Source organism: Carcharhinus amblyrhynchos, chromosome 8, assembly GCF_965287045.1.
Source record: "Carcharhinus amblyrhynchos chromosome 8, sCarAmb.v2.hapA, whole genome shotgun sequence".
NCBI lineage: Eukaryota > Metazoa > Chordata > Chondrichthyes > Carcharhiniformes > Carcharhinidae > Carcharhinus > Carcharhinus amblyrhynchos.
Genome location: NC_137331.1, coordinates 6,828,609 through 6,842,017, shown reverse-complemented (window position 1 = coordinate 6,842,017; position 13,409 = coordinate 6,828,609). Strand labels below are relative to the sequence as shown.

Below are 13,409 nucleotides of genomic sequence, written 5' to 3'. Positions count from 1 at the left end.
CAAGACCACCCAACAATAGCAGATGGTGGCAGCAGCGACAGAGAAATATCAAGTAGAACTTAGAATGGTAAACAGCCTGAGAATGCCCAGCAGCAGCAGGTGGAGGACTTGGAGGCGTAGTTGGTAACTGCACCAGAGGAGGAAACCATGGGTTCATCCCAGTGACTAAGACAGAAAGCAACACAGGAAATTGGAAACCTCGACTCAGGGTGAGCAATGATTTCTGTCCTACCTCTCCCAGAATCAATCCAGAATGTAGAGGACCCCAGGCAGGCTGCACGCTGGCAAAACTGGGAGAAGATGTTTCACTTCTTGTGAAATGCTTTCTGATAAGAAGGAACAGCGTTCGTACCTTCTTATACGCCGTCGATAGCATTGCAGACGATATGCTAATCAGGCAGGGATTGAACAAAGAGTCAGTCTCCCCCAAGAGGGACAGAGAATGAGAGAGAATCACGCAACCTCATTCCTACACACCAACAGATATTCATAGCAGCTCACAGAATAGGTGAGACAGTGAGCACCTCAAGACCAGACAGACTCTTAACCTCTCACACTCCCAACAGTCATCTTCTTTCATTACTTTTTAAAAAAAATTATTAATTTATTGCTTTGACACTGCTTTATTTTTACTCAGCAATTTGTTTCTTTCTTTGCACTCAACATTTTTATTAAATCATCTATCTTTCCAAAAACACACAGCCAAGATCGAGTAGTATTTGTTCTTACCTGTTGAAAACATACTCAGTAGCAATGTTGAGAGTAATGTATGTGTGGAAGGAGCCATGTTATAATGATGTCACTCACACACAGAGGTATGAAAAGAATCTGAGAGAGGAGTAGAAGTGCCATCCTGATGTTCTGTAATCTTTTATTTACATTGTTAATGATATACAAGTACCCTGAAGGAAATACCTTGAAGAAAGGATCTTTGCCTCGAGTCAGATGCCTTCCTACAGTAAAGGCACCAATCAACTTCCAAGACAACCCCACAATACTAGATAAGATGCCACAATATCCTAACTCAACGTGTGGTTGATGCCACAGATCGTAATTAGATCACTGACTCAGTTTGATGTCAAAATTTGCTACTAATGGAATAATTGTTACAAAAGCCAGATTTACCTTAAAATCAAAATCAGAGGTCAGGAACTCCAAGTCCTGGACAAAAAGAACAAAGAACAACACAGCACGGGAAACAGGCCCTTCGGCCCAACGAGCCCACGCCGCCATCTTAACAAAGCATTTTCCTACACCTACCTTGACCCGTGTGTATGTGTATGGTACCCCTACTGTAACCAGATTCAGGGGAGAATAGTTTAGGGAACCCTCTGTGCACCCCCAGGCCAGTAAGCACATGCACAGTTCTGTATTTAAGTTATTTGGACTCAGCGTGTTACAGGTCATGTGGCTGGGAGTGGCACGCTATTGAAAACATTTGTCTCGGGCAGAGTTCCCAGAAGAAGAGTCCCAGACAGAGGACAAGGACAGGGAGAGATCGCAGTTAAGTTGAAAGTAGGAAAGGGACTGCAAGTCGCAGACCAAGTGAGGAGGGATCAGGAGAAGCTCTGGTGACTGAAGTGGGCTCAGGAGCAACCCTGAAGATGCAAAAAGGCAGCAGAAGGTTGGTCACTCCTTGCTGCTGTCTGTTGGGATGAAGGTACTGATTTGGAACAGCAGTGTTCTGCTCAGAGAGGTTGAAGAGCTGAAGCTGTACTTGTAAGGTGTTGCTTAACAGAATTTAATAAATATATTAAGCATCACAATTAACAAAAGTAGTGGTTCAACCTCATTTATAACCTGAGCTGGACTGCTGCGAATCATCCTGGGATTTGTATAGGATTAAGTTAAGGACACCAACAAATAAGACACTTTGTCTGAAAACTAAGATAATTGAAAGTTTCATCTCTAGTGTGGGTGAGGCGAGTGTGGAAATAGAAGCATGCAGCATTGTAATGGACCAAATTATTACTCTCCCATTTCATTGTAACGTCTGTTTCTGATATCTTGGAAAACCCTTGGGTCCACGACGAGGCAGTTTTGACAAAAATGGACATTGAATGAAAATAGTTGTTCAGCCAACTTACAACAGCAATGGTTGCAATTATATGGGAATGAGATACAACTGCCACACAGATGGTTCTTTGGCCAGAAATCCAGCAACACATATCTCAGGCCAAGAATTGAAAATGCAATCTTTGTGGTCTATATGGCTCAGTGCTACACCACACAGTACCATTATTCATTTAACTATTTGGGAAGAAAAAGCAAAAATTGTGTTTTTTTTAATGCTTTTTGTATACAACTCTCATGGAAGTAATCTCAGTAAGTAGATGGGTTATATTGTCAATAAAATGCTATGCTAGGTGTCCAATCCTAAGGTGCATCATTAAAAACCATCCATGAAATATTTGCTTGTTTAATTTGTATAGTGTACTCTGTATCTGGAAGTACTATAGTAAAAATAAGCAGTATTATAGTAAAAGTTAAGACAAAGGATAATACATCGAATTAACTGCACCATTATTGCAATTAAATGCAGGTTGTAACAGAGCACTTATTTAAATTCCTATAATTCAGCTGACTATTCAAGCTCCCCCCATATTGATCAAGCTTCTCAAGCTTTCTTCATGTGTTTATCTAACTTCTTTTGAAATACATCTATTCGTTTCAGTAGCATTTTACCCAAAGAGTGATAATAATATGGAAAGTAGATTTTCCTGAACTCCCCATTCAACTTATTAATGACTTTGCATCTTAAGCTTTAGTTTTGGATTATCCACAAATGTAATGATTTTCTTCAAGTCCACCATTTCATTACCTTTCAGTACTTGAAACACCTCTATACGTTCACCCCTCAGTATTTACTTTTCTCAAGAAAAGAGCTTTCCTGACAGTTACAACCTCTCAGTTCTGATATTATCCTTGTAAATGTTGTTCTCCGATGCCCTTTTCATATTATGAAGACTAAAACTGCGCACAGTACTCCAGGGGAATTTTATAAACCCTACCACTGACAGCATATTGCAGTCTCACCAAAGTCAATGGACTTCTGAACAGCTCTTTGCATTTCAAATTCCACCAAGTGTATACCTACTAAGGTTTGATACAAGTGTAACTTAACTACAATTTTATCCTTCTAGAAATGAATCTTGTGAGGCACTGCTGTCTTTCAGCGCCAGGTACCAGGGTTCAATTCTGGCCTTGGTGTCTGCCTGGGTGGAATTTGCACATCCTCCCCATGTCTGTGTGGGTTTTCTCTGGGTGCTCTGGTTTCCTTCCAAAGTCCGAAGGTGTGCAGAATAGGTGGATTGGCCACATTAAATTGACCCTTCGTTTGTGCGCGAGTGTGGTTATGCATGATGTGCAGTAGTGTCCTTCAAGCTGTATGTCCCAGAACTAGTGATTTTTTTCCTGAAATAATTAGCTATAGAAACAGACAGAAAGTCTGACCTGTGCACCGTCAGGGAGTGGAAAGGTTAAGAGAAATAATAATGCTTCATTTTCTATTATTATGGGCTTATTGATCTGTGGTCATACTTTCTATGATTTTTGTACATGCACCTTTATTTCTATATTTGTCAGTTTAATTAGCTATCCCTAACCCCACTTGGATTTTCTCTCTGGTTGTGCCAGCTTGTTACCCAATCTGTCATCTGTTCCCTAACTCCCTAACTTAAGGCCCATGTTCGGGCCTTAAAGATAAATCTACACAGCACTAGCTCATCGGAGATCTTCTGAAGATCTGAATAGATTACATTTACTGCATTACCCACATTTACTTTTGGTTACTTGAAGAATTCAGTAAGGATGTTCACTCATGACTTTTGAAATCCATGCTGAATACTTCAATTTTCAGTTTTTACCTTTCCTACCACTGTTACCTCTCCCCTGAATTCTTTTAAAATGTGTGGATGCAATCTAACGTAAAATCCAAGTATTTTAGTTTACCAATTACCTCCTCTATCTTAACTATCTTATCATCAACACCTTTTTATGACCATCAGGGCTACTTTCAAGTAGAATTAGACAATTTCTCAGCAGAAATAGACAATACCTGCAGCCAATTTGTAATTCACCAGGTGAGATGGATGTCCAGATTTAGTAGTGTTGGTCAGGGAAAAATGTTAACAAGAGCACCCTTCTTTCCTAAAATACTGGCGTAGGATCGTTTTCGGTGCAATGAACAGCGATTCCAACAGAAAAATGTTGCTACAGTCTCCACCATATATAGCTGGCACATTTGTGCAAATGTAACTCACCCACTATATGCAAAGGCCCATGTAACCTGACAGGCTTAATCCTGAAACTGGAAGGCAATGCAGTTCGGGACCGTGCTATTGTTATGGACTATGAATCTCCTGGCCAATATCTGGGTTACATTCCATCACTTTACATCTATCCGTACAACTTGCATTGCTTTGCAATATAAACCGAAAATAGAATCTTAACAAGTGTTGTCATAGCCACTTTACCACAATTTAATGATGTTTTCATGCCTTTTGAAAAGACTTATGGATGATTGTTTTTAATTTATTTGCCTGGAGCCAGCCAAAAACATGACAATTTTTGATGATATATAACATACAATGCAATTTTGAGGGAGGTTTAATTTCTATGGAAAAATCTAAACATTTGAATGCAGGCAAATGGTAAAACCACGGTATCTTGAGGAAGCACAAATAATTCAATTTCAGATGTGTACCATTTGAATATCAGAGAGACCAATTAGAATGAAAAAAATTTGTGAGCAAACTATTTCTATCCCAAATACACGGAGTACTTAAGGTGCTATAAATGTCAGTTTTCTTCTTGAGGTCAATGCCAGTGGTTAAAGAGTTATCATTTTAAGGCTCGTACAGATAATGTTCAGTTGAAATATGAATTGCTACTAAAATTTCTTGTGAATCTACAGTTGGTCTTGCTGCAGCTGTATAGGGCATTGGTGAGGCCGCAGCTGGACTACTGTGTGCAGTTTTGGGCGCCGCACCTGCGCAAGGATATTTTGGCCTTGGAGGGAGTGCAGAGGAGGTTTACTAGGCTGATACCGGAGTTGAGGGGGTTGAGCTATGAGGAGAGGCTGAATAAACTAGGCTTGTACTCGTTAGAAGAATGAGGGGAGATCTCATTGAGACGTATAAGATGATGAATGGGATGGATAGGATGGAGGTGGAGAGACTCTTCCCACTCAAAAAAGACAGTAGGACTAGGGGGCACAGCCTCAAGATAAAGGGGAGGCGGTTTAGAACGGAGTTGAGGAGGAACTTCTTCACTCAAAGGGTGGTGAATCTCTGGAATTCTCTGCCCGTTGAAGTGGTGGATGCTGCCTCGCTAAATATTTTTAAGAAGCGGGTTGATGGGTTCTTGATAAGAGAGGGGATTAAGGGTTATGGGGAGAGGGCGGGAAAGTGGAACTGAGCCACGACAGATCAGCCATGATCTTATTGAATGGCGGGGCAGGCTCAAAGGGCTAGATGGCCTACTCCTGCTCCTATTTCTTATGTTCTTATGCAGGTGAAGCTTCTATTCTTGATCATTATTCAGTGACCCTGTTTGAAAGTGCATGAATGGGTGAAAACGTGAGCCGAGAATAGGGCTATGTTTCGTTGCAATACCATTGACATGCAACCTGCCAACAGTTAACACTGACTTTGCAGGCAAGTTATTTACTCCTTATTTACACTTTGGCAGTAACATTGCAAAATGTGGCTAACACCACGGCTTTACTCATTGCAACTTAGAGGATCTTCTTTTATCACAGCAGATCATCATAGAATGGATTGCATAATATATATGGTAGTACACAGCTCTAAGTTCAACTTTATCACAATGTCCAATTGCTACACATTTCCAAGGCTATAAAGAGCCTAATTGCTCCTACAAATAACCTATAGTCAGAGGCCAGGGAATAAGAGGAAGTGGCTATTACAAGTGTGGTATTAAAATTTGCAAGTCATCAGTGTGATACCTGAGTTATGAATACATCTCAAAATAATCTGAAAATTTTAAGTTATGACTGTTACAGGCTTGAGAGAATTAAAAGACAGTCTGACTGTGCTGTCAGTAGAAACCTCGCACCAGAGTTAAATGTTCCCTTTTTAAAAATCAGTCTAGCTGAATGTGCATGAAGCGCGTCGCTTAAGTAAGTCAGCAACTACATCAAGAATCATATTAAGGTTACTTTGTCAAGGTCACACAAAGTCATTTTGTCCCTGCTGGAACAGGGCGATCACCATCAGGAAAACTCAATTTTCTCTCTAAGTTATTGGAGAAATGGGAAAAAGATTCACATTAAAATTGGATAAGCCCTATAATACAAGGTCCAACATGAAGGATGGTCACTTCCTTGAAGGCGGCAAGCACTTGTCATGGCATACCTGAAGGCAAAGTGACAGAAGTTGCAATAATTTTGAACATCCACCTATTTACATACATAATCCAGGAAACATTTATTTGGAATGACTGTAGCTTAAACATCTCTAACTTTTTCTATTTCTGACGTAAGGTCATCAATCTGAAATGTTAATTGCTTCCCTCTCCACAGAAGCTGAATGTTTCAAGCAGTGTTGATGTTTCATATTTCCAGCATCCACTATATTTTTCTTGCAGAGTTAAACCTGGTAATAATTGGGACTTTAATACCAATATTACACAGCATGCCAACAATATTCCCAATTGAGAGATGCCGGTGTTGGACTGGGGTAAACACAGTAAGAAGTCTCATAACACCAGGTTTAAGTCCAACCAGTTTATTTGATAATAATCACTTTTTGATAATTATTATCAAATAAACTGGTTGGACTTAAACCTAACAATATTCCTGCCAGGTACGCAGAACAATGTAAAATGGTTTTTGGCCATTTAAAGTTATCTCTAACTCATTCTGTTACTTCTGGTAGAGAGACACATTTACTGTCAGTGACAATAAATGATGCTTCAAGGGATTTACACAAGGATGTTGCTAACCGTGTAAATTCATTAAAGAAAACAGATTTTTACACTGACTGATTAGTAAAGCTTCAACAATGATAGCTGTGGGAACGTTCCCTAGGCAAGACAGTTGAAACCAAAACACTAAGTGTTTTGAAAATAAAGCTTGATATTAGAAAATTGAAGAACTGAAGAGAGGAATTTTAGCCCAACACCAACTTTACTTTGTTATTCTGATATATTTATTTATATTACAGGGATGCTAACCATCCCTCCTTAAAATAGTATGAAACAATAAGTTACTTTAAAACTAAGCAATTTAGCTTAGCCGTCCAAGAGGCAAAAGGTAATGATTGGCAGCAGACATAAAAGATTTTAGTATCATGAACTTGACAGACTAGGTAAGTCAGAGAGTTGACCGCACTGATATTGCTTCTGAAATCATGAAAACTAAACCTACTAGTTTGTGGAATGCACATTATGTGCCATGTGAGAACTTCAGAATGCTCCTCACACCCTGGAGAACCACACACAAGGTGTCATCAACTGGAGCAGCTCCGATTCCACATTTCAGAGCTTGAGCAACAGCTAACATCACTACATGCACCTGTGGGACAGAGAGCTATTGAACAGCATGCATCCAGATTTAGTCACCTCATGGCTTAAAGGCAGTGCGAAAATGGGTGACTGCCAGACAGTCAAAGAGAAGCAGGCAGATATGCTGGCGAGTGAAGCCACAAGTCAAGTCCATGTCAATGCAGGATAGCTCAGTTGTACAGGGGAGGGCCAGAGAAAGATTGAGAAAGAATGAGATAAAAGATAGAATCTGCAACACCAGATGTGAACCTAATATATCTCCTCCCTAGTGCCAGGATCCAGGGTGTCACAAAGCGACAGAGATCCGGAGAGATAGAACTGGGAACATTTAGGGAATAGTGATCATAGTAACATAATCTTTAGGTTAGTTATGAAGGACAAAGAGTAATCCTGTATAAAAATACAATTTGTCTGGGTCAATTTCAGTGGACACAGATAAATTGGAATCAAAGATTGGCAGGTAACACTGTAAACAGAACAATCAGCTGCCTTTAAAGAAAATACGGCTTGCTACCATTAAAGTTTCCAACAGGAGGAAAGATAGGGTCAGTAAAATCCGTGCTCTCTGGGAAATAAAAGAGATAGAAAGATGAAGCGGAAAAAGCTTTGGTATGACAGGCTGTTAACACAAGTGAGAACTAGGCAGAAAACAGAATGTTCAGGGAGAAGCTGAAAAAGAAAATAAGAGAAACAGAACAGACTGCAAGCTAAGGTAGAAGGGAACCTAAAAGTCTTCTATATACTATTGTATAGTATTTGTAGTAAAAGTGTAATAGGAGAGGCGGCCAATTAGGGAACAAAAAGGGGATCTACACATGGGGGCAGAGGGTATGACTAATACAATAAGTGAATACTCTGCTTTTGTCTTCAACAAGGACTAAGTTGTTGTTGGAGTTATACGAAAGAGGACACCATTGAGAAATTGGAAGCGCTAAAGTTTATTGAAAAGGAGGTATTCAGAGGTTGTACTTAAAGTTGATAAGTCACAAGGAATGAATCAAGTAAGTCCAAGGATACTAAAGCAATAAAGGGAGGAAACTGCAATGGTCCTAGCCATAATCTTCCAACCCTCCTGAGGACACGTGGTGGTTCTCGAAGACCGGAGAACTGCAAATGTTAGGCATTTGTTCAAAAAAAAGGCAGTCAATTCAACTTTAGTGGTGGAGAAGCTTTTAAAAACAATAGTATGGGACAAAATTAACAGCCTCTGGGACAAGAGTGAATTAATTCATGAAAGTCAGCAAGGATTGGTTAAATGAGTCAAACACAATTTGTCCTGTATTGAATTTTGATCAGCTAATAGAGATGATTGATGAGGGTAATTTGTTTGCTATGATGTACATGAACTTTCAAAGGCATTTGATAAAGTGTTACTTTACAGGTTTGCAAATTTGAAGCCTTGAATAAAAGTTCAGTGCAGACTCGATGGGCCGAAGGGCCTCTTTCTGCACTGTAGGGTTCTATGATTCTATGATTCTATAAAAAGGTTAGTAGCAGCCTGGATGTAAGACAGGATGGAGGTAGGTGTAAAGTGGAGTTGCCCAGGAGGTGGTATGAGGACTGCTGCCTTTCTTAGTATATATATATATAATGACATTGACTTGGGTATAAAGGAAATAAATTCAAATTTTGCAGATGATACATAAATTGGGACATATTGTAAATTGTGAAGAAGGTAGTGGATAGAGGATTGGTTGTCAAATAGGAGGCAGAGAGTGGGGGTCAATGGGTGCTATTCGGATTGGCGGTTGGTGACTAGTGGGGTGCCCCAGGGGTCGGTGCTGGGGCCTCAGCTATTTACCATTTATATAGATGATCTGGAGGAGGGAACCGAGTGTAGGGTGTCGAAATTTGCTGATGACACCAAGATTGGGGGAAAGGCAAATTGTGTGGAGGGTGTGGAGAGTCTGCAGAAGGATCTAGATAGGCTGGGCGAATGGGCCAGGAAATGGCAAATGGAATTTAATGTTGGCAAGTGTGAGGTGGTCCACTTTGGTAGGAAGAATGGTAGGAAGGACTATTACTTACGTGGCGAAAAACTGCAGCAGGCGACGGTGCAGAGGGACCTCGGGGTCCTTGTGCATGAGTTGCAAAAACCCAGCCTGCAGGTGCAGCAGGTGGTCAGGAAGGCGAATGGGATGCTGGCCTTCATAGCGAGGGGGATTGAATATAAAAGTAGGGAGGTCTTGCTGCAGCTGTATAGGGCATTGGTGAGGCCGCAGCTGGAGTACTGTGTGCAGTTTTGGGCGCTGCACCTGCGCAAGGATATTTTGGCCTTGGAGGGAGTGCAGAGGAGGTTTACTAGGCTGATACCGGAGTTGAGGGGGTTGAGCTATGAGGAGAGGCTGAATAAACTAGGCTTGTACTCGTTAGAGTTTAGAAGAATGAGGGGAGATCTCATTGAGACGTATAAGATGATGAATGGGATGGATAGGATAGAGGTGGAAAGACTCTTCCCGCTCAAAAAAGACAGTAGGACTAGGGGGCACAGCCTCAAGATAAAGGGGGGGCGGTTCAGAACGGAGTTGAGGAGGAACTTCTTCACTCAAAGGGTGGTGAATCTCTGGAATTCTCTGCCCGTTGAAGTGGTGGAGGCTGCCTCGCTAAATATTTTTAAGAAGCGGGTTGATGGGTTTTTGATAAGAGAGGGGATTAAGGGTTATGGGGAGAGGGCGGGAAAGTGGAACTGAGCCACGACAGATCAGCCATGATCTTATTGAATGGCGGGGCAGGCTCGAAGGGCCAGATGGCCTACTCCTGCTCCTATTTCTTATGTTCTTATGTTCTTATGATAAACTCCAAGAGGATACTTAGTTGTCTTAGGAAGTGTTAGGGCGGCACGGTAGCACGGTGGTTAGCACTGCTGCTTCACAGCTCCAGGGACCTGGGTTCAATTCCCGGCTTGGGTCACTGTCTGTGTGGGGTTTGCACATTCTCCTTGTGTCTGCGTGGGTTTCCTCTGGGTGCTCCAGTTTCCTCCCACAGTCCAAAGATGTGCGGGTTAGGTTGATTGGCCATGCTAAAATTGTCCCTTACTGTACTAGGGTGTTTAGGTTAGAGGGATTAGTGGGTAAAATATGTAGGGATATGCAGGTAGGACCTGGGTGGGATTGTGATTGGTGCAGACTCGAAGGGCCTCTCTCAGCACTGTATGATTCTATGACATTCGCAGACAGGTGTAACAACTGGATGCACAGCAGATGTAATTTAGTGCAAAGAAGTCTGAAGTGACACACTTTGGTAGGAAGGACAAGGAGAGGCAATAAAAAAAGCATACAATTTGGAAGAGAGTTCAGGAACAGGAAGGCCTGGGTGTAGGTGTACACAAATCACTGAAGGTAATACTGCACACTGAGAAAGTGGTTAAAAAGTCATGAGGTTGCTGGATTTTATAAATAGAGGGGCTATAGTAGGAAAGCAAGAAAATGATGATGAATCTTTATAAAACACTGGTTCAACCTCAACTGAAGTACTGCATCCAGTTCTGGGCACTACACTTTAGGAACTACATGAAGGCATTGGCGAGGATGCAGATAAGATTTACAGAAGTGGTTCCAGGGATGAGGTAGTTCAATTATGTAGACAGATTGGAGAAGCTGGGGTTGACCTCTTAGAGAAGGTCAGGAGGAAATATGACTGAAATATTTAAAATCTTGAGGGGCCCAGACAAGGTAAAGAGAAACTGTTTGCGTTGGCGGAAGTGTCAACGCCAGAGGATGTGGATAATACGAAATGCAGAATAAAAATAGTAGTGTGAGATTTTTTTTAAACACAGTGTGCGGCAAGATCTGGAATGCACTGTCTGAGAGTGTAGTCAAGGTATATTCAACCACAACTTTCAAACAGAGGGAAAAAAAATCTTCAAGATTAGGAGGGAAAGGTAGATGAGTAGGACTAGCAGAGTTGCCCTTGAAATAAACTGGCTTCACCACAACAAAAGACCTTCTGCCGTACAGCAACCATTCCATATGTTGTACTGTAGTTACATGAATTCCTTATCATTACAAAAATAGTACAAGTTTGACTACATGAAAATATGCTATTTTCAATAAATACATTTAGTCAACATCTCCCACAAGCAAAAAAGTTAGTAAAAACATACTGGGTAGCTTGTTACTAGCTCACAGTTAAATCTACTATTTAAATTTAGTCATAAACAGCATAAATTTAAATCTATGCGAATTATCTAGAAAAAAATACATGAATTCGGTGGCAACTTCATTGAATGCTTCCCTCTACTCCAGTGCCAGTATCATCTGGTCTTGTACTAAGCAACTATCAGGGGTGGCTAGTGCTATTGAGAATTTAGGGAAAGAGCACACAAACTTGAAACTGGAAAATTGGTGTATCAGATCACATTACATAGAGATTCAATTAAGCATGCCCTGCTGCAAATATATATTTTTAAGGCAGGGTCAAAATTTATTATTCCGGTGAGGTGTATCAAATGCTTTTTGTTTGCAGGTTTTTTTAAAAGGAGCCACTGTGCTGGTGAAGGATTGTAAACTGGCTATTTCTGTTAGAGTAAAAAAAACGATCTAAAAACTGAAGGGATTAAGAAAGGATATCTTTCTATTCCGAAACAAAATGGGCAATTCTTTCATTGCGTATTTGCATAGATGGGAAATCATTTTCAAGTCACCGACTAATTACAAAATGTTAATATTTGGCGCTTATGTAAATAAAAATTTCAATTTCACTTTAAAAGGTTAAGAAAAAGCCTATGCTGCAAAGATCACTGATTAAAATGAGTTTTCCTTAGGATTTCTGAATTTAAAAACAGGGAAGTAGATTTTAATTGTTGCAGTCAGTAAATTATCCTCGTGCTAAAGACAGTAGCACAACCTTTTATCCCCAAGTACACTTCACGCAAGGAAAACATCCCGGTTGTAGTCTGCAGCACACTCAGGGGGAAAGGCAGACAAAACACTGACGGCAAGAATCAGCCCAGTGAACCAACAGTAGCTGGCTACAATCAAAAGCCATTCTCCCTCACTGTGGAAGGATGGGTATGATCCGGGAAAAGCATCCACAAGCCAGCAATCCTACCTTAGCTGCTCCCCAGTGATTAAAACCTCGGCCATGTGCTCAAGATCAGCAGTTTTCTTCTGCATCGCGTTGCCGACCCCTTCCATTTCCAGGAATGCAGCGCCTTGTGGAGAAGAGAAGAAAAAACTGTTTGCTTGGGCTCCAGGCTGAAGAGGGCTTCCCCACCCTGACACACCAGAAGCTTTGTTGCCACCGCTGAATGGCTTCAATGACCAGAGCGCTCCTCAGTCACACAGTGCGAGTTACAATGTGGCGGGTTGCCGTTTTCACCGGATTGCCAAGTAAATACCCAGGGTGTCTTTGTTGCAGAGTGACATTTTTAAAAAAAGAAACCTCGAACCAATGTTTACCTACACACCAACAAAGAGAGCCACGCCACACGTTTCTCAGGGGCTGCACCAAGTCGTCATTTTCGCGTAAACACCCCCTGAAAAAATCCTCATTAACCCTTCACCGTCCGGAATCCACCCATTTCTCCTCTCAAACCAGGACCCGAGCAGGAATAACTTCCCCCAATCGCGGCCTGTCAGTGCAGATCTGCTTTAAAATTCCCACAGCCTGCTCTGAGGACAATGTTGATCAAACCGCTTGCCTAATGGCAGAGTCTGGGACAATAACAAAAGACACCAACACAAACACAGCCGGCCTCCGCTCTCACTTATACACACTGGTGAGTCTTCCCAGTCTGACTCTGGCATTTAACTCCGCGATCAAGCTTCAGATTCCCAAAGACAACACTCTCCGCATTGCAAATGTTATATTTTCCCCAGTGGTCCTGGGAATAATGTTTCTGCGACACTGAATCACCCAGACACTTGTGCCCTCCCTCTCCC

The 13,409-nt window shown here is 41.4% G+C and overlaps 1 protein-coding gene across 1 annotated transcript in view; it reads right to left on the bottom strand.

Annotated features, from left to right (window-relative positions):
- The window catches only part of deptor (DEP domain containing MTOR-interacting protein), a 69,122-nt gene extending 55,905 nt beyond the window's left edge, over positions 1–13,217 (bottom strand). Inside the window, exon 1 of the mRNA XM_080193593.1 lies at positions 12,577–13,217. Coding sequence (XP_080049719.1) covers positions 12,577–12,662 — 86 coding nt within the window. The 5' untranslated portion in view covers positions 12,663–13,217. The remainder of the gene's footprint in view (positions 1–12,576) is intronic.
- Between the last annotated feature and the right edge of the window lie 192 nt (positions 13,218–13,409).